This window comes from Callorhinus ursinus, unplaced genomic scaffold (assembly GCF_003265705.2).
Source record: "Callorhinus ursinus isolate GAN/ISIS: 27379988/994484 unplaced genomic scaffold, GSC_fseal_2.0 scaffold6, whole genome shotgun sequence".
In the NCBI taxonomy this organism is placed as follows: domain Eukaryota; kingdom Metazoa; phylum Chordata; class Mammalia; order Carnivora; family Otariidae; genus Callorhinus; species Callorhinus ursinus.
In genome coordinates this window covers 25179429-25200074 of record NW_027397068.1, presented here as the reverse complement: position 1 = coordinate 25200074, position 20646 = coordinate 25179429, and the positions used below count along the sequence as shown (strand labels likewise).

Here is a 20646-nt window from a genome sequence, read left to right as displayed (position 1 = left end):
CATTTTTCAATATTTATCCCAAGGATATAATCAGACAATTTTTCAAAAACGTACATATACAGATTCCCACTGTGGTACTACTGAAAAGGTCAAAATATTCAAAATAGCTTAAATTTAACAAATTACTTTAGCACTGTTTAAATTCTGGTGCATTCAAAAAATAAATTCTGGGGGCACCTAGGTGGCTCAGTCGTTAAGCATCTGCCTTCGGCTCAGGTCATGATCCCAGGGTCCTGGGATCGAGCCTCACATCGGGCTCCCTGCTCCGCAGGAAGCCTGCTTCTCCCTCTCCCACTCCCCCTGCTTGTGTTTCCGCTCTCGCTGTGTATCTCTCTATCAAATAAATAAATAAAATCTTTAAAAAAATAAGTAAATAAATTCTGGTATATTCACACAGTGGGAACTTATGCAGGTGCTAATGATTGATATGAAATGTTCCTTGATATACTGTTAAATGAAAAAAAATTCAGGTTTCTAAAATACTGCATATACATTATGAGTCCCACCTTAGGATTTCAAGTGGTTTTTTTTCCTGACTTTATAATTTTTATATTGTTTGAATTTTTTATACATGAGTCATCTTTTAAAAACAGACAAAACAATGAAGGTATTTTCATTTGAAAAAAACAGGTGAGGTGTTAAGATGTACAGAGGGATAGCACTGTCTGTTGGGAATCCTGACACCTCATTTGTGATCTCAGAACAATCTGGTGGAAATAGTGCAGAGTTCAAATTGCAAGAAGCCTATATTCTTTTTTGCTTTAAAGATTTTATTTATTTATTTGTCAGAGAGAGAAAGAGAGAGAGCACAAGCAGGGGGAGTGGCAGGCAGAGGGAGAAGCAGGCTCCCCGCTGAAAAGGGAGCCCACTGTGGGACTGGATCCCAGGACCCTGGGATCATGACTGAGCAGAAGGCAGCCACTTAATCGACTGAGCCACCCAGGCATCCTGATAGCCTATATTCCTGATAAAGTTTATTCAACTACACAATGGTGGCATTTTATTTACTTTGGTTAAATTGTATTAAGTCCAATATAATAAAAATGAAAAAGATTTTCAGAATTTTTTCCCAAATACAATAAACTCATAAACTAACAAAGTAAAATGATTACCTATCTCCCTTTGGTTTTCTTTTTTGTAGTGTCTTCCCTTTGGGTCTTCTTTCACTTCCTAAACAAGGGTTCCCACCAGGTCCAGTTACCCGTATTGATTCAAGGCCTTTGGAAGATTTTTTAAATGTGAATTCCACTGGTTCTCCTTCTTTTAGGCTTCTAAATCCTTCCATGAATAATTTGCTCTGTAAAGAACAGGGGAGGGACAGAGAGAAAGAGAAATCATGATTATGAATACTTTAAAGTTTTCTCTATGATTTAAAAATTAATATAGCAAGATATTCACTACTATCCATTATGAGGTATAAAGTCTCTTTTAAGTTCAGTAAAACTTATACCATTTTCAAATTCCTGTTACAGTGCTGCAATGGAAGATAAACTAATACCATTTTAAAAGCAATTTGACAATACTTAAAAAATTTTAATGTGCATATTATTTGACCCAGCAATTCCACGCCAAGGACTCTCCTACAGACATACTCACACACAAAGGTTCAAAAACAAAAGCAAAAGAAGACCTATATCAAAATTCACTACAGCACTGTCTGTTAAAAAAAAACTACAACTACCCTATCAATGGAAAACTGATTACACAAATTACAGTACAGCTATATAATGTAATATTATTGAGCCATTAAAGGAAGATCTACATGTCTTGCCATTTGTGACATGGACAGAACTAGAGAGTACTATCCTAAGTGAAATGAGTCAGAGAAAGACAAAACTATGATTTCACTTATATGTGGAATCTAAAAAACAAAACAAACGAAGCAGAAATAGATCCATAAATACAGAGAACAAAACTGATGGTCGGGGCAAAATGGATGAAAGGCAGTGGGAGGTACACACTTCCAGTTATGGAAAGAATAAACCACAAGGATGAAAAGTCATAAGGAATATAGCCAATGAAAGTGTAATAGCACTGTATGGGAACAACGGGCACTACACTTGTGAACACAGCATAATGTATAAACTTGGCCAATCACTACGCTGTATACCTGAAGCTAATGTAACATTGTGGGTCAACCATACGTCAATTAAAAAAAATAATTTTTAAAAAGATTTACAGGTATTAATGTGAAAAAATAAACACATAATACCGTTGAGTAAAAACATATAGGGCAAAGAACAGCCTATCTACCATAATGCCATCTATATAAATAAGGTTTGTTTTTTTTTAAGATTTTATTTATTTATTTGACACAGAGAGAGAGAGAGCATGCGAGCACAAGCAGGGGGAGTAGCAGGCAAAGGGAGAAGGAGAAGCGGGCTCCTCATGGAGCAGGGAGCTCCATGTGGGGCTTGATCCCAGGACCCCAGGATCGTGACCTGAGCAGAAGGAAGATGACACCCAGGCACCCCTATAAATAAGTTTTTTAAAAGATACATGTGTATTTATATAGAGATGGGGTTTGACACAGCAGAGAGCAAATCATAAAGTCATTTTCTTCAGTCCTTTTTTTTTGGAAAGTGGTGAAGCTTGTTGGTATATAGATTATTATAATTTGAAAGGAAACAGATTTTTTCTTTTTTTTAATTTAATTTTAGTATGTTAATCACCATACCTCATTAGTTTTTGATGTAGTGTTCCATGATTCATTGTTTGTGAAACAGATTTTCTAATTTGAAAGATGGCTGATTTTTGTGGGAAAAAAAGTTTCCTGATTGCAAAAGTATAACCTTGATTAAAATATTAATTGGCTCTTTTGATCTAACTCTTTTCATCAAAGTCAATATGCCAATTCAAAATATACTAAAAGTAATTAAATCATTAAATCATTAGTTTTATTTCTTAAAACACCTTTGTGTATTTTATGGGTCTAATTTGGAATATCATGTAGTTTTCAAAGACTTTTATGAATTTGGGGGCAAAAGGAAGCAAAACTAAATATGATGGGAACCCTTAGGTCAAGTCCATTTCTTTAAGTAAACAACCATTCCATCTCTTCTGTTTATCCATAAATTTAAGGGATTTGAGTTTCCCCACATGTGTTCTATGGCACAATGATTCTGAGAAAGACTCTATGAACAAAGGATTTTGTGCTCAAATAAGTTTGTGAAATGCTCTATCTTGTTTGTTTCTCCTTAGTTGAGTCACATTAGCATATTAAAGTCTCTGAGATTCTATACCCCTCACCTCTGCCACCTAAATAAAAATCTTGTTTGACTGTGTTTATTTAACCCAGCAATTTCCTGGCCAAATTGATCCCAGAGCCCTTTCTTTATGACTACAGTTGTCAAGCATACTTAGGGAAATACTGGACCACAAAGTCTTTACTCCTTCCAAGTCCATGACTCTAAAGGCAGCTGAATAACTACATACAACCAAACAATTATATGGAACAAATAAAAACACTTCAAAATTCAAGACTAAAGGAGACTATTCATGGTGAAAGTAATATGACACATGGAAACAGGGTTTTTAACCAGTCAACTGATGCTTCAAAATCCTTCATGTGGAAGTCTGCAATTTGGCAGCACCTTTTTTGCTGTTTGATGCTATGCAGAAGTCGGGGCGGGGGGGATCACAACTGCCTATACTCTTTAAAATTAAACAAAAAATTGTTTTTAAAGCTTTATTTAATATTTTTAAATCTTTTTTTTTCCTCCAAAGCTTTCTCCTCACTAATTAGAAATAGTTCTTTTGCTTTCATTTCTCACTTCCTACTCAAGAAAATGCAGATTATCAAATCAGATGAAGTGGAGCATACACAAGTCAGTTATAGCAATAAAGAGAATGAAGGGATAGCAGTTTTAACTAGAGCTATCACATGTTCATATGTTTTGTTTCTGTAATAAAAATTCTATCACCTATGTCCTCACAGTTCCTGGTATATGGGTGTACTTCATTTTCTATTATTACAATTTTTGACAGGTATCATTTATAAGTGAATTGCTTCTCCAAATCTAAAGTTAAATTCTACTCTTATGGACCACTAAGTTCTGGCTATTTCTCATGGTATTCTTAAAGAATATTTTTTAAAAAATTCTATCTTGTATTGCTCCTTCCCCAAATTAGTACAGAAGGCAATTTAGATTCATACTAAATGACAAGAATTATTGACAAGAACCAATACCCCTAAGAAATTCTAATGGCTTTGCAAGAAACAGATAAGGATTCACAGAGAATACTGTTATCTTTGTTCCTATATCAAAATTGCTGCTACACAGGTGGGAAAGATTTGTTGAAAGATGGGGAATTCTCTATTGTTTCTTCACAAAAATCAACTTCTCCCCTTGACTCAACAATTTTTATTAAAGGTGCCTCCATTTTTCTAGTCACACTGATTCCAATCCTTAGTTATACCCAAACCGTTCACTGAATCTTGTGCATTCGTACTTCACAATCTCTATTATCTGCTCCAACCATTTCATTGGATTGCCACTGCCCTACTTCAGGCCCTAACTATCTCCTACCTGGTTAACCATATGGTTTCCTTATTGGTATTTCAGCACCAAGTCTCCTCCCTATTCCATAGTATCTTCCATATCTACACATTCTCTCAGAATAAATCTTACCCTACTAGTCTCCTGTCTCAACATTTCTACAGGATCTCTCCTAGACTGTAGGTTGAGACCATTCATAATCTTCTAGTTATACTTTCCATTTCTTTTCCCATTACTGTAAATCACAATTCCTCCAATTAATAAAGCTGGCTGACTTGTACTTCCTTGAACACACTTTATGTTTTGTCATCTCTGCACTCCAGCTTATGCTGGTGGGGATGCACGCTCCTAGTCAGAGCTCTATCAGAATCTTACTAAAGATTCCAGACCCAGTTCAAATGATCCTTTATGTAATCATCCTCAATTGCTGCAAGTTGTAAATTCTCTCCTCTTTCACTTAATTGATTCTTCTGTATAATTTTCACAATATACTGCTGTGTAATGCAGATACTTGTGTATGCCTTACTTTTTATTTGCTCTTTTGGCTTTATCTTCTCCCGAAGGCCAGGGATTTTGATATATATCTTAGTATTTCCCAAAGGGCTTATTTAGCAAAATGGCTGCAAATAGATATCATTCAGTACGTACTTAAAAGAATTCTGGACTTAGCAAGAGTAAGATCCTTAAGGGTTATTTAATCCAACTCCCACTTGAAAAAAAAAAAAAGGTGAACTGAACTTGAAGGAGTTAAGTGAATTACTCATGCAAAGTCAAATTTTTAGGCTTCCACCTCTACTACATAAAATAAATTCTCATATTTTTAGTGTCAAGGTGACACTGTATATAGTACATGTGGAATAAAGAAAATACTTATAGGATTATTATGTTTCAGGGTAATAGCATTATTTTCTAACTCCATTCCTTGTTCTTCCTTCTACCCATATTCTCTAATCCTCCTCATTTAGATGCCAAACAGTCCATCAAATTCTGCCCATGGTGAACCAAGAATGCAGATTTATGTAGATTTTTCCTTGACCTACATATAAGACTTTCATAAGGCAAGACTTTGGTGTTTGGGCTTATATGTCATCTGTGACATTTGTCTGGACAAAACAGAAGGTTATTCTCTATAGGACAGAATCATCGTTATTGAATGAATAAATGCACAAAGGAAAGAAGAAGCATTTAGAAGAAGCTGCTGACATGCCTACTAAGATATCAGGCACTTACAATAAGAACAGGCCAATTTTGAACGTGTTCATATTAAGTTAATTCATCTGACACTTTTTATTCATGTTCTTCTTCCTCCAATCAAATAAGGCTCCCTTTTCTCCCACTTCCCTTTATTCCAAATTTTTAAATGCATTGTTGCTCAAATTTATTTCAGAATTAGAAAAATACTGGCTTTCGATTTCCTCGCTATACTCCCTTTCCTCCTCCCAATCATTTTTAAATGACTTGCAAAGAATGGCAGTAATATGGAGACAAATGAGAAAGGTCCATTTGTCAACTACTTCTATCCCACCTTCCAGTTAGTAATAGGATTACTTATCTCTCTTGGCACATGCTATTTCTTTGCAACTAGACTGGGAAGGCTCTGAAGTGTTGCTACAGTTTTGTCTTTGTTTCTCCTTAGGAAGCTTAAGCTGACTTCCAGTTCAAGATGGCAGGGTGATCAAACACATGCCTCATGGTATTCTTTAAAAGCCATCAAGGGCGCCTGGGTGGCTCAGTCGTTAAGCATCTGCCTTCGGCTCAGGTCATGATCCCAGGGTCCTGGGATCAAGCCCCACATCGGGCTCCCTGCTCAGTGGGGAGCCTGCTTCTCCCTCTCCCACTCCCCTGCTTGTGTTCCCTCTCTCGCTGTGTCTCTCCCTGTAAAATAAATAAATAAAATCTTAAAAAAATAATAATAAAAGCCATCAAAATGACAGTAAAATAATAAAAAGAAATAGATTCACAAGAAAGAAGAGAAATAAGAGAGGTGCCATCAGGGCGCCTAGGTGGCTCTGTCGGTTAAGTGTCTGACTCTTGATTTCAGCTCAGGTCATGAACTCAAGGCTGTGAGATCAAGCCCTGTGTTGGGCTCCATGCTGGGTATGGAGCCTGCTTAAGATTCTCTCTCCCTCTGCCCCCACCTTAAAAAAAGAAAGAGCCTCTCCCTCTGCCCCCCCAAAAAAGAGGGGTGCCATCAACAGAAAGCAGAATTCAAGAAATTTCTGGAAGTTAGAGAGCTGAGTGGGGTGCCAGGCTGGCTGTCGGAAGAGTATGCGACTCTTGATCTTGGGGTTGTGAATTCGAACCCCACGTTGGGTGTAGACATTACTAAAAAAAAAGAAAAAGAGAGAGAGCTGGCTGATTAATTAAACTGAAGGAGCCACACCCTAGAAAAACTAATAAAAGAGGCTACAGCAGAAGTAGAAACCAATATTCCTAACAGAACCCAGAGGGACTGTTGAGTCTCAACATGTACAATGAAGAGCAAGAGAATGAGGTGGGTTTGAAACCAAGGGGATTAATGGAAGGTTCGGAAATGGACTAGATGCCCATTTTATCCTCCCCTCCCTATACCCACCTACACACATGAAAACAGCCAAACATTAACCCAATGCAAATATTATAAGGCTGTTCTCTTAAGACACTGAAGGAAATATCTGGGCAACTGGTGAAATAATGGATCCTACACAGATTCTTATTTATTCTGGCAAATCAGAGTTTGTGGTACAAGTGCTGTCCCCTTCCCACTCAACCTTCAATCATTCCTATCTCTCATTCTTATCCTTCATTCATATATCTGCAGGGTCAACCAAGAATCACAAAACATGCAGCATAGTAAAAAAAGGTCAAGATAAATGAGGAAACAAAAGAAATTTCATGCACCATGTAATTAGTATCTCCAGAGATATCTGAAACAATGTAACACCAATAAAACAAAAAACCACAACCAGAGAATTAAAAAAGCACTCTCATAAAGTCAAAAATGATAGTTGAAATCAAATGGGTTGGAAGTAAAAGGTTAGAAAATCACTCAGGGCATAGAATAAATGGACCCCCCAAAATGAAATACATGAGAGAATATTTCAGAAGTACAGAGGATTAATCTAAAAGGGAGAGATAACAAAGAAGATGAAGGAAGAAAAATGAAATATAAGAAAATTACCCAGAGCTAAGGGAAATACCAAAGAGAGGCCTATATTGGGTGGAGGCATTATTGAAACTTTTACACAAGATGTACATTTTTGAGTGCGTGAAGAGAGATTTTAATGGGGATAGAAGATAGTTATACAAACTGAGCTAACAGTTCAACCACATGCTTGTGCTGCAGTATAGTTAATACATATCTGTGATAACCAGAGGTTTAATTTAAGGGTATTATTAAGGGGGTGACCAAAAATGAGGTGGAAAATGCTAGTTAAAGCCAGATAATGGAAAATTTTAATTGCCATCCCAAGCATTTTATTGTGTCTGAAATAAAAATCTGCTTGATTGTTTTCCCCTGGCTTTTAGAAGTAGCAAGATCAAATGTATGGTTTAAAAAATTTAACTTCTTTGGCAATACTGTGGATGTGTGGGGGATATGAGCAATCTATGTGGGGGTGCCTGTTACAAGGTAACTATTACAGTCTTAGCAAGAGATTCTTAAAACAAACCTGAAAGATGAAAGAAGGAATTGATTTTGCAAAAAAACACTTCAGGAGTCATACATATCACCTGCTCTAAATTATTACTTGCCCCATATAACAATTCACTGTTAAAATGGATAGTGATGTTGTAACTGTAATATAAACATCTTTATAACACTGGTCCAAGAGCTTCACCAAGAAAGGATCATCTAACTCAGTCACTTGGGAGACAACTCAAAAAATCAAAATCGGGCTTTTTCCCTTCTTTTACTACCATTCCTTGAACACGTCAATCAATATCTTGATAGTTGGCTTTCTCTAACTATAATAACAATTTTAAATGATTTGCTGCATTTTTAAGACAGCATAATGAGAATATAATTAAAAATTAAATCGTAGGGGTGCCTGGATGGCTCAGTTGGTTAAGTGTCAGACTCTTGGTTTTTGGCTTGGGTCGTGATCTCAGGATCCTGGAATCAAGCCCCGTGTCTGGCTCCTGCTCAGCAGGGAGTCTTGAGAGTCTATTCCCTCTCTCTCCTTCTGCCCTTCCCCCATGCTCACGTTCTCTCTCTCTAAAATAAAATAAATAAATCTTTTAAAAAATCAAATTAGAAGAATTCCAGTCATAAAGCTGGGTGATAGAGTTATGTTAAAAAATATATTCCTGAATAACTAAGTTAATATTAGTAGGTTAAGGAGCTGAAAAACTTCATGAAGATTCAAATATATTGTTTCTTTTCAATATTTTTATGAGGCAAAGACTGTTTTTCTCTAAGGTAGTAGTGGAAAAATATACCATTTGTTAAGGGCAATTAATTATTACACAATATACAGTTGTAGAGGTATTATACAACATGCATGAGCAATTCTGGGACTCCTAAAGATTATATGCTTTTGATCTACATGCCAAGATACTCCAAGATAATTAAGCCTGCACCCACAAGAACACATCAGAAAGATCACTAGACCAAGTGGGGATCTAACAGACAAACTGCTTACCATTGGGTGAGTCTCTCCCCTCTTCTTTTTGTTATAGATACAGATCTCTATCCTTCGTTATAACACTGCTGAAAAAAAAATCTGTGACTTCACTGTCTTTGTAGACATAAATGGAAATTAACTGTATTTTAGCCGATGTTGAAATTTCCTTTTATGTATTATTTCTTAATTTACTGAAGAATAGCAAGATTTTAGTTCTTACTTAAATCAAATTCCTTAAGAAAACAAAAACTAAAAGAAATATGGTAGTAGTGTCAAGTATACCCAAATAAGAGAATTTAAAAAAAAAAGAAAGAAAGAAAGACATATGCTGGCACTCTAGAACTTGATGTTTACCGACCTTTACCTAAATAGATCAAATCTCATTGAACCCCAGTCAAATCACTAAATTTCACATAGAGTAAAAATTGGGATTTTTCTACTTTTCTTGAATGTGAAAGGAAGCCTTTGGAAAGTCCCTCCATCTGGCCTGTCCTTCAAAATCGAAAAGGGCAGCACTAAAAACTAGCAACGCTACTGGGATGGCATTTAAAAAGGCATCATGGAAAGCATACAGGGATTAAGGCTGGATTTGAATATTGGGTTTGAATCCTATTCCTACTACTTACAACCTCAAGCTGCGTGACCATAAACATATTAAAAAAAAACTTGTGCCCCAGTTTATCTATCAACCCATGATGATATCTTCTACGAAAAAAAAATCTACTACCATTATTGTTAGATTCCAAGTAATTAGTGTAAAATGCCTAAAACAGTGCTTGGCATACTGAATAGCATTTCAATAAATAGTTTCTACTATTTTCATAAGTATCCGGTCTGTGCCTCTACCTTCTGACACAAGTACGCGAGAGGTAGGAGAAAACAAACAGGTTTAAGAACCTATTCACAAACAGGCACTGTGCTGAATGCTTTCACCTGTTGTCCCACTGAATCCAACTTAACGCTACCTCTAACACCCACTTGGCAAATGTCTGCCTATTACTGAGTTGGTTAAAAATTATCTCATCTTCAAACCCTTCATGACATTCTTGAGCAAATACAGGCATGCTTTTCCAGTGCTCCAATTATACAGGGTATATATCACCATTATAACACTTATTATATTGCATTATTATGTGTCTATTTTCTTATAAGGCTACAAACATCCTGAGAGGAAATATTAAAATTTTTCATTTCAATCCTCATGCCTAAAACCATCCTGGAAACACAGCAGGTGCTCAAAATATATTTGAGGCCAGTGAGGAGAATCAGGGTGGTGGGGAGTAAAGGAAAGAGGAAGGGCGGAGGGGAAAGTAACTGTAACCTTCTCTCTTTCAGATGAGGACACTGAGAGACCCAAGGTCAAATCTGACGAATGGCAGAGCCAGGACTCAGAACCAGATGTTTGACACCAAAAGCCCTTAAAAATAGCGTGATGCTTAGTGCAGCATTCTCCAGAATGTTTCATTGTTCCCTCGATACCATAATCACAATATGAGGATTTAGAACACTGAAGCTATAGGTATCCTCAATGTATGTTCATCTTTTATTCTTTGTTTTAATTCTTCTTAAAAATTTTTCTGTAAAACTTCTTAGCTGATACATTCAGTGTAGGAAATTAATTCTTGTTGTAAGATATCTTATTTTACTGCCTCTCTTTGAAAATAAGAGATATTTAAGGCTACATAATTTTTTTAAAAAAATTAAAAATTATTATTTTGCTCTAGCAAATTAATCAAACTCAAGGAGGAGGTTATTGGAACGTCTAATCTATAGCTTTAGGTGAAGCACAGGTGACAAAGTGGACTTGGGACTGCTGTCTAAAGTGGGGTTGGGGGGCAGTCTGGCACTAAGATCCCTTACTCTGTGGGACTTGATAATAACCCCTGGCTGATAGTGACAGAATTGAGTTGAATTGTAGCTTATAGAACATCCAGTTGATATCAGAGAATTTCCTTGGTCATGTGGGGAAAAAATTCACAAATTTGAATTGGAGTCAGTATTTTACAGAGCAACTAGAACTCTCATACATTGCTGGTAGGAATATAAAATGGTAGATCTACTTTGGATTAACTTCAATTTCTACAATTTCTAACAGAATTAAATATATACCTGTCCAAAACCCAGTATTTCATTCCTAATTATTTATCCAAGAGGAATGAAAACACATGTCCACTCAAAGACTTGTAGGCAAACATTTCTAACAGGTTCATCCATAGTAGCTAAAAACTAAAAACAGGTTAGCCTTCAGTAATAAAACAGATAAATAAATTGTGCTATGTACATACAATAGAATACTACTGAGTAAAAAAAGGAATGAATTACTAGTATACACATCACAATACTTCTCAAAAACTGTAAAAGGTCTTTGATTTTTACCTCAAATGCAAGGTGAAAACTTAGCCTGCTAGAATTTCACAGATGCTGATAGAAAGCACAGTACTACGGAGTCAGAGACAAAGGACAGTTTATTATTCAGAGCAATAACAGTAACAAGTAATCAGCATTTTTGTGATGATTCTACAAGTCCTTATTCCCACAGGGTGATAGGAAGAAGGTCAAATGAAACCTACACACAGTGTGTTGCATTACAAGAGAGGAACACTGAGCTTAGGGAAGCTGAATTTTTCATAATGGGCAGTAAGCACGCTTGCCCTTTACTCTGGAAGGAAACACTATCTCTATGTTCCAAGGCAGTTTGCTATATAAACATCCTTGAAGCCCGGAACAAAGAGAGCCATTGCCTCACTCACAAGCCATGCAGCAATCTGAGAGCACTAGGGAAAATTGTCTTCCAATAATACTGAGTGAAAGCAGCTTTATACAAAAAGAGTACAGACTGCATATTCCATTTCTTCGAATTTCTAGAACACACAAATCTAACCTATGTAGGAAAAACATTTAGAATAGTTGTTGCCTGTGGGTGGGTGTGTGGACTGACTGAGGAGGGACACACAGGATCTTTCTAGAGTGATAATATTCAAGGTCTTGAGAGTGGTTCAGGTTATAAAAGTATAGACATTTGTCAAAGTTATTGAAAGGTACACATAAAATTGTGCATTTCATCATATATCAATTTTACCTCAAAAAAGATAGTGAACTCTAGTTAATGATATGCATGATGAAAGATTTAGGGGGGAGTATACTGATGTGTGTAACTTCTTTTGAAATGCATCAAAAAGACAGATTAATGGATCCACAGAGACATAACAGGTGTAGAGTTATATGAAAAAACAAGTATAAGAAAACATTAATTATACAATCTAGATGTTGGATATAATGGTGTTCACTGTTAAAATTCTATCAACTTCTTTGTTTCTAATTTTTTATTTAAAATATTGTAAAATTACGGGGTACCTGGGTGGCTCAGTCGTTGAGCATCTGCCTTCGGCTCAGGTCATGATCCCAGGGTCCTGGGATCGAGCCCCTCATCGGGCTCCCTGCTTGGCAGGAGGCCTGCTTCTCCCTCTCCCACTCCCCCTGCTTGTGTTCCCTCTCTCGCTGTGTCTCTCTCTGTCAAATAAATAAATACAATCTTTAAAATATATATATATTGTAAAAATACATCTTTGACAGAGATATTTTATGGGTGAGAAATATCTTGGCATACTTGATTTTTTAAAAAAGTAATTAACTGAAATTGAAGTTATCATTATTATATTTACAAAGTACCTAGTAAGACCAATGTGTACATGGTACTGTATTGGACATTACCAACAAATTTCAGAAAATCAAATATTCTGGTGACTTACAGTCTGATATTTTATATTACTTATACAATTGGAAAAGGGGAGAAGGTAAATGGTGGGGTGGGAGGAAACAGAGACAAAGCATATTTTCTGAGGAATTATACTTGATCCCTTCCTCCCAGATAATGTCTGCCTTCTGCTGGGGGCTGATTTGGCTTTGAGAACAGTATGATATCACTCTTTATTACAATGATTGGTGATGGGGATAAGTATAGAGAAGATGAATCAATGAGAAGTGGGTCTACTTTCCCTTTAGAGCTGCCAAAAAATTAGGAACCTCTCAAACGGCACATATAATACTAAAGATTCCAAACTTATCTTTTTGGTTTTATCCAATGGAAAAACAAAAGCAAAAACAAAACAAAACACCAAATCAGCTATCCACAACTAATGCTGTTTGCCCATGTGAAGCCCTATGAAAGAGCGATTTTTTTTTTTTTAAGATTTTTATTTATTTATTTGACAGAGAGCACAAGCAGGGGGAGCGGCAGGCAGAGGGAGAGGGAGAAGCAGGCTCCCTGCTAAGCAGGGAGCCTGATGTGGGGCTCAATTCCAGGACCCTGGGATCATGACCTGAGCCGAAGGCAGATGCTTAACTGACTGAGCCACCCAGGTACCCCTGAAAGAGTGATTTTTTTAAACTAAATCTTTCTCTCTTTTTTTTTAAGTAGGCTCCACACCCAGCATGGAGCCCAGTATAAGGCTTGAACTCACAACACTAAGATCAAGACCTGAGCCAAGATCAAGAGTTGGACGCTTAACTGACTAAGCCACCCAGGTGCTCCTAAATTCATTTTTTTTTTTTACAAATGTAAACAATTCTGGAGTTCAGAGAAATGCTTCAGTGATTCTAAAATTTATCTGAATTTTTACTTTTAAATAGATTTTTAAAGTGCCTTAAAATTTGTAACATAAAACACAGTCATATTACGCTCTTAAGTAAGTCAGTAGAAACCATAATGTTACTTGGCACCACGAGGTTTACAAATTTTGTGTGTGTGTGTGTGTGTGTGTGTGTGTGTGTGCAGATTTCAGAAGCTTCTACTGGTATCTTTCAGTGAGTGTATTAAAACTTGTGCTTTTGATTTATAGGACAATAGTACAGTTCTGTATTGCTCTTTCATTAAAGCTTTCAGCTTATTCATGGCTACTTACAAAAAAAATCACACAAGTGCAGTTACTATTAGGGCACATGTGACATACACAAATGTGGCAAGACCCAGGCCCATAATATAGTTGTCAGCTCTTTAAGAACAAGTGAACCCATAACATGCTTTGTTATAATACTTTGAGAGTTCTTAGCTGAATTATCAGTGTGTCTGTGTGAAATGAAAATAACTACCTTTAAAGCTAGAGTATTCTATTTCTTGACGAAAAGCAGGACATTTTAAAAAATATGTTGAGTCATTAAACTCAGGGTAAAACAAGTTCCATTACAATAACAACAATGAATTCTTGACTTGTTTCTACTATATGGACAGTGCCCAAAACTTTCCTATACGATCATCATGGAAGAACAAGCAAATATGACATTATTTGATATTATGGTTCTTCTTTTTGAAAATAAAAATGTTTCATACATGTGTTTCAAACATGTTTCATACATGTGTTTCAGCAAGGTGTTCATATGACTGCTGACAAGAGACAATGTCATTTCTAAATACAAAGAATGAAAATAAAAATTATTTTTAGTGTAAACTGAACAACTCCATGATTTAGAATATAAAATTATATGATTTAAAATAACCTACTAAATTGAATCTGAGGGAAAAGAAGTATGGATGGGGAAAAAGCTTACTAATTTAGCAATGTGGTTTTACAGTGTTACTAGGCTTACAAAGATAATGTCACTACAAACAATGAATCATGGAACACTACATCAAACACTAATGATGTAATGTATGGTGATTAACATAATAAAATTTTAAAAAATAAATAAAATGAATAAATAAATCTTAAAAAATGTCACCAATAAAATTAAAACAAAGTTTGAACATAAATGCACTTGAAAATAAATGCACTTGAAATTTTATCTGACAAAAAGGTACTGACATATTTGAAGTATTTTTTTAGTGACAACACAGAATAACTTATAATTTTTTAAAAATATATTTAAAAATATACATGTTCATTTTCAACCAAGAAATACCATTTAAGATAGCTGAGGTATCTGGTCATTTAAAACCTCCCAAGTAGACATTTATAATTTAAGGATGCAAGTATTTGTTCAATATTGCCAGTGATTCAACACAGAAAAAAAAAATGTCTTACAAGTTTGTCAAGCTAGTGAATCTTTTTTTGTTTAAAAGAAACCACTATTGATAAAAATAGCTCCCATCTTTTAAGGAATATTAATGTTTTTATTTTTACTATATTTATTGAACACAGTAATTTTCAACAAGTTGTGAGGGGTGAGTGGCAGTTTTTAACTCATATAGCCAGAGTGTTGAAGCTGGAAGGGAACTTAGACTTCCTATTCTTGGAAGATACAAATATTATAAAATTCATTTAAATAAAAAGAGCATAAAGAAATTATAGAACATGCATCAGTGGAATGCCATTGTGGTAGCCATTATAGGTGTTACAAATATTCTGGTTGCCTTCTCCTTCAAGGCAAATGGTAGGCTTGCACTTCACTACTGCATTTTAAATTAGGCATGGCCATGTGACTTGCTTTAGCTAATGAAATGTAAGTATAAATGGTGTGGACACTTTTGTGTAGAAGCTTTTGGAGGTAGTTCACAATCTGCCATAGTCCCCTTTCCTGCCTCAACAATTCTAGAAGCAAGTTTCATAATGGAGCCTCCATTTTTCTGAGTCCTGAAATGAGAACCATGAGCAGTATGTACTGCAGACCATATTGTGTATGTAGTTTGAGAGAGAGAAAACTTTCACTGTGTATGCTACTGAAAATTTGAGATTGCTTATTGTCAAACATAACCTAAAAGAATCTAGAAGTGAGTTGTGGCTGTACCCAAAACTTAAAATATCTGGCATTATCTTCCAGGTTGGTAAGTGGAAGGAAAATTATGCTGCATGGCAATCCACGCGATATGGTGGCTATGCATTCTAGTAAAACTGTCACATAATAAAATATCTCAGTCACTCTTAAAATTAGACAGCCAAGAATCACCAGACACTTCAAACTGAAGAAAAGAGGAAAAACAAGCAAACAGAAAAAAGAGCCCGGAAGAAATAAAACAATGTAAAAAGAAGAAATCTCAGAAACAGCAATTAACATCTTCAGACAGATAAGATTATATTGCATTCATGAAAGCATTCGGGATTCTTCTGAAAACAAAAACGAGCTCTTGAAAATTTAATATATGATTAGAAAAAATTCAACGAAAGTGTTAGAAAATTGCACATTCCAAAAAGAGCACAAAGCAAAAATGATAACAGTAAGAGTGAAAGGCTTAAAATAAAAAACAGCATCCACCAGTAGGAGTTAAAGAAAGAATTAAGGAAGGAGAAGGCTTTAGTGAAAACAGTTCTAAAAAGAGAAGGATGCAAGTTTTCACATTGAAAAGATCAAGTCATTTAAAAAATCAATTTAAAAAGCCTGCACATCACTGTAAAACCTCAGAACAACTAAGGTTTTGTGGGGAAAAGGGGACCTAAAAGCTTCTAAGGAGAATGAAAAAAGGGGGGGCTCTTATGAAAAGGAGTAAGAACCAGGATAAAATCTGACTTCTCAAAGCAACAATGAACATTAGGAGATAATAGAAACATATTTTCAAATCTGATGAAAAAGCATTTCTATTTGAATTGCATACCTAGCCAAACTATCACAGAGTCTTAAAAACTTTACCTCCTTAGTACTCCTTTTCTTTAGAAACAGTTTCAGGAGGTGCTCCATCAAGACATGGAGAAAAACCAAGAAAGATGAAGACATGAGATCCAAAAATAGTAAAGAAGCAAAGGAAATTCCCAAAATGAGAGTAAAGGAAAGCATGGGTACAACAGCTATCCAGCAGACCTGCAAAGAACAACGAAGTTTAGACTGGAGCAAGAATGTAGTAAGCTCTAGGAGAGATGTAACAAGGGAAAAAAAGAAAAAAAGAAATTGGCAGATGATCTGAGAAGTTTGAAGCTACTGAACAGCTTTCCAGTTCTGTTGAAATTTTGGAAACATGCTGATGATACATACATAGAAAATCAAGCAAAAATAAATAAACAGCAATTATCAACTCTAAAAGTTGTTTTATTTTTTATTATTTTTAAATATTTTTTTATTATTTAAGAGAGAGCATGTGCATATGCAGGGTGGGGGAGGGCATAGGGACAGGGAGAAGGAAAGGGAGAGAATGCCAAAGCAGACCCCACACTGAGCACTGAGCCTTGACCTGGAGCTCGATCCCACCACCCAGAGACCATAACACCTGAGACAAAACCTATAGTCGGATGCCCAACCAAATGAGCTGTGGAGGCACCCTAAAAGCTGTTTTTTAAAAAAGGAAAAGCTGGGGCACCTGGGTGTCTCAGTCATTAAGCATCTGCCTTCAGCTCAGGTCATGATCCCAGGTCCTGGGACTGAGCCCCGCATCCAGCCTGCTTCTCCCTCTCCCACTCCCTCTGCTTGTGTTCCCTCTCTCGCTGTGTCTCTTTCTGTCAAATAAATAAATAAAATCTTTAAAAAATAATAAAAGAAAAAATAAAAAAAGAAAAGCAATCACAGTATACTGTGATTTCTCTGTAAACATACATGTAGCTATAATAAAGTACTAAATATTAATTTAAACAAAAATTGTGAACTTTTTTTTAAGAATAAGGGAAGAGGTAGTATAAAAGATGTAAATCTTCATTTTCTTTTTCTTTTTTTTTTAAAGTTTTTATTTGAAGTCCAGTTAGTTAACATACAGTATTATATTAGTTTCAGGTCTACACTTTAGTAATTTAACACTTCCATACATCACCCTGTGCCCATCACAACAAGCCCACTCCTTAAACCCCGTCTCCTATTTAACCTATCCTCCCATCCACCTCCCCTCTGTAACCATTGTCCTCTATAGTCAAGAATCTGTTACTTGGTTTGCCTCTCTATCTTCTTTATTTCCTTTGCTTGTTTGCTTTGTTTCTGAAATTCAACATATGAGTGAAATCATATGGTATCTGTCTTTCTTTGACGGACTTATTTTGCTTAGCACTGTATTCTCTAGCTCCATCCATATTATTGCAAAGCAAGATTTCATTCTCTTTTATGGCTGAGTAATGTTCCATTGTATATATAAACCACATGTTCTTTATCCATTCATCAGCTGATGGAGACTTGGTCTGTTTCCATAATTTAGCTATTGTAGATAATGCTGCTATAAACATTGGGGTGCATGTATCTCTTTGAATTAGTATTTTTGTATTCTCTGGATAAATACCTAGTAGTGTATGAAATATGGCAGTAAATACCAGAAGACACAGCTAGACAATTTTACTTTGGCTTCCTGTATAAAAAGTAGAGATGGAGAGGAAAGGGATATTGGTTTGCTTTTCCTTTTTTCCTTCTAAGCCTTATAGAATTATTTGATTTTTTTTTTAACTATTTGTTTTTTAACTAGTACTTCGATAAAATTAAATTTAAAAAACAAAATGAGAGGGGCGCCTGGGTGGCTCAGTCATTAAGCGTCTGCCTTCAGCTCAGGTCATGATCCCAGGGTCCTGGGATCGAGCCCCTCGTTGGGCTCCCTGCTCGGCAGCAAGCCTGCTTTTCCCTCTCCCACTCCCCCTGCTTGTGTTCCCTCCCTCGCTGTGTCTCTCTCTGTCAAATAAATAAAATCTTTAAAAAATAAAAAAATAAAAAACAAAATGAGAGATAGAGATCTAAACACACCATTTCTATTGCCTCCTGATCCATTTATTCCTCAGTCCTTGGTAAAGTGACTTCTATACCAAACTCTAAAGAAATGCTCTCACTAAGGTCAAACTTTGGCTTCTTTGGTGCAAAGCCAGAGGACTCTTCAGTCATACCATATTAGTCAGCTTAATAGAGCTTGACATTAATCACTCTTTCACTGCTCTTGGCATCTGGGACCCTAAGGCCTAATTTTCTTTCTTATGCCTCTACTTAGTCCCCTCTCAGTTACATTTACAAGCTCGTCTTCCTTGACTTTTAAATTATCATTGTTCCCTAATGTTCCATCTTGGCCTTCTCACTCTATCTGCTTTCCTTGGGATTTTTTTTTAAGATTTTATTTGAGAGAGAGAGAGAGCATATGAACAGGGGCAGGGGGAGAGGAAGAAACAGACCCCCACTGAGCAGGGAGCCTAATGCAGGGCTTGATCCCAGGACCCTGGGATCACGACCTGAGCCAAAGGCAAACGCTTAACCAACTGAGCCAGCCAGGCGCCCTTCCTCGGGATATTTTCCATATTCCCTTTTCAACTACTACTTATATAACTTCCATTATGGTATTTCCAGCCCAGACTTCTCTACTGGACTCTAGTCTCTGTGTCTAACTGCATATTACATATTTCCATAGCACTCACCCTCATGTCTAAAAGTGAACTAGCCCATATCCTCTACTACTACTGGTAAACACATACAGTGCTTACATGCCAGAAATTACTCTAAGCATTTCACACACATTAACTCACGTGTAAATGAAGCTAATGAAATAGGTGAAGAGGATTAAAGTACCAACTTCCAGCTGTAAAATAAATAAGTCACAGAGATGAAAAGTGCAGCATGGGGAAAACAGTCAATAGTATTGTAATAATGTTGTATGGTGACTATACTTAATATGGTGAGCACTGAATAATGTATAGAATTGTCAAATCACTATATTGTACACTTAAAATATAATACTGCATGTCAACTATACTTCAATAGCAAATTTTTTTAATGAAGCTAATGAAGGAAATTAAGGCACAAGAGACTAAGTAACACACCCGTGGCCACAAAGCTAGTCAAGGGGAAAGCCAGGATTTTAAACCAGGCAGTATGGCTTCAAAGCGTGGCCTCCTAAATACACTATATTGCCTCACTAGTCAGTTCTTCTTAATGTATTCCTTACCAAGTGAAAAGTCACCATCATCCATTCTGTTACTTGAGACAGAAATCTCCATCTTCCTCAACCCCACATGAACCACCAATTAATACTGATTTTACTTCCTTAACATGTATAGAATCTGCTCCCTTCCTTCCATTTTCCTAAAAAAATTCTTCATTATTTCTCACTTAAACTGGAAAAAAATAGCTTCCTATGGTCTCTTTGCTTTTAACCCATTCTCTACATTGCTGCTAGAGTGAACGTCCTGGAGCAAAGATTTGCTCCTTCTCTCCCGTATGTTTACATTACTCTACTCATAAATACAGGCTTTAAAGTTTTCAATGTGATCCCACAGCACTCAGCATGAAGTTTAAACTCTGAGTCCCTTATTTCCTAGCCTTTGCCTATATTCCCAGGCTTAATTTGTACCATACTCTTCTACTCCTTCTGAATGTTTTAGCTGTAGACCTCACATACCAGGGTCTTATCCTCCCTGGAAGACACCCTTCCACTACACCCTTCTCTTCCTTCTCTACCATGACCAGGTCTCAGTTAAATAACCTTCTTTTCTGTTTTTATAATATGTGGTCCACATCTACAAGAAACTTTCCCACCCATTACTGTAATGTGTCTATCCCTCAGAATTGGCTGCAAGCTCTAGAAGATCATGATAACACATCATTTCATCCATCCAACAGGAAACTGAGGCAGACAGGTTATGTAACTCATTCAATGCCACAGAGCTAGTGATCAGAGGAAATGATATCTAAATTCAGATCTGCATGACTCCAAAGCTAATCAAGGTCTTTATACA

The 20646-nt window shown here is 36.2% G+C and overlaps 1 protein-coding gene across 2 annotated transcripts in view; it reads right to left on the bottom strand.

Moving 5' to 3' along the window:
• LIN28B (lin-28 homolog B) overlaps positions 1–20646 on the bottom strand; it is a 124763-nt gene that overhangs the window by 57152 nt on the left and 46965 nt on the right. For both annotated transcript variants that reach the window (XM_073893492.1, XM_025860403.2), the window contains exon 3: positions 1113–1297. In XM_073893492.1, coding sequence (XP_073749593.1) covers positions 1113–1297 — 185 coding nt within the window. The remainder of the gene's footprint in view (positions 1–1112; positions 1298–20646) is intronic.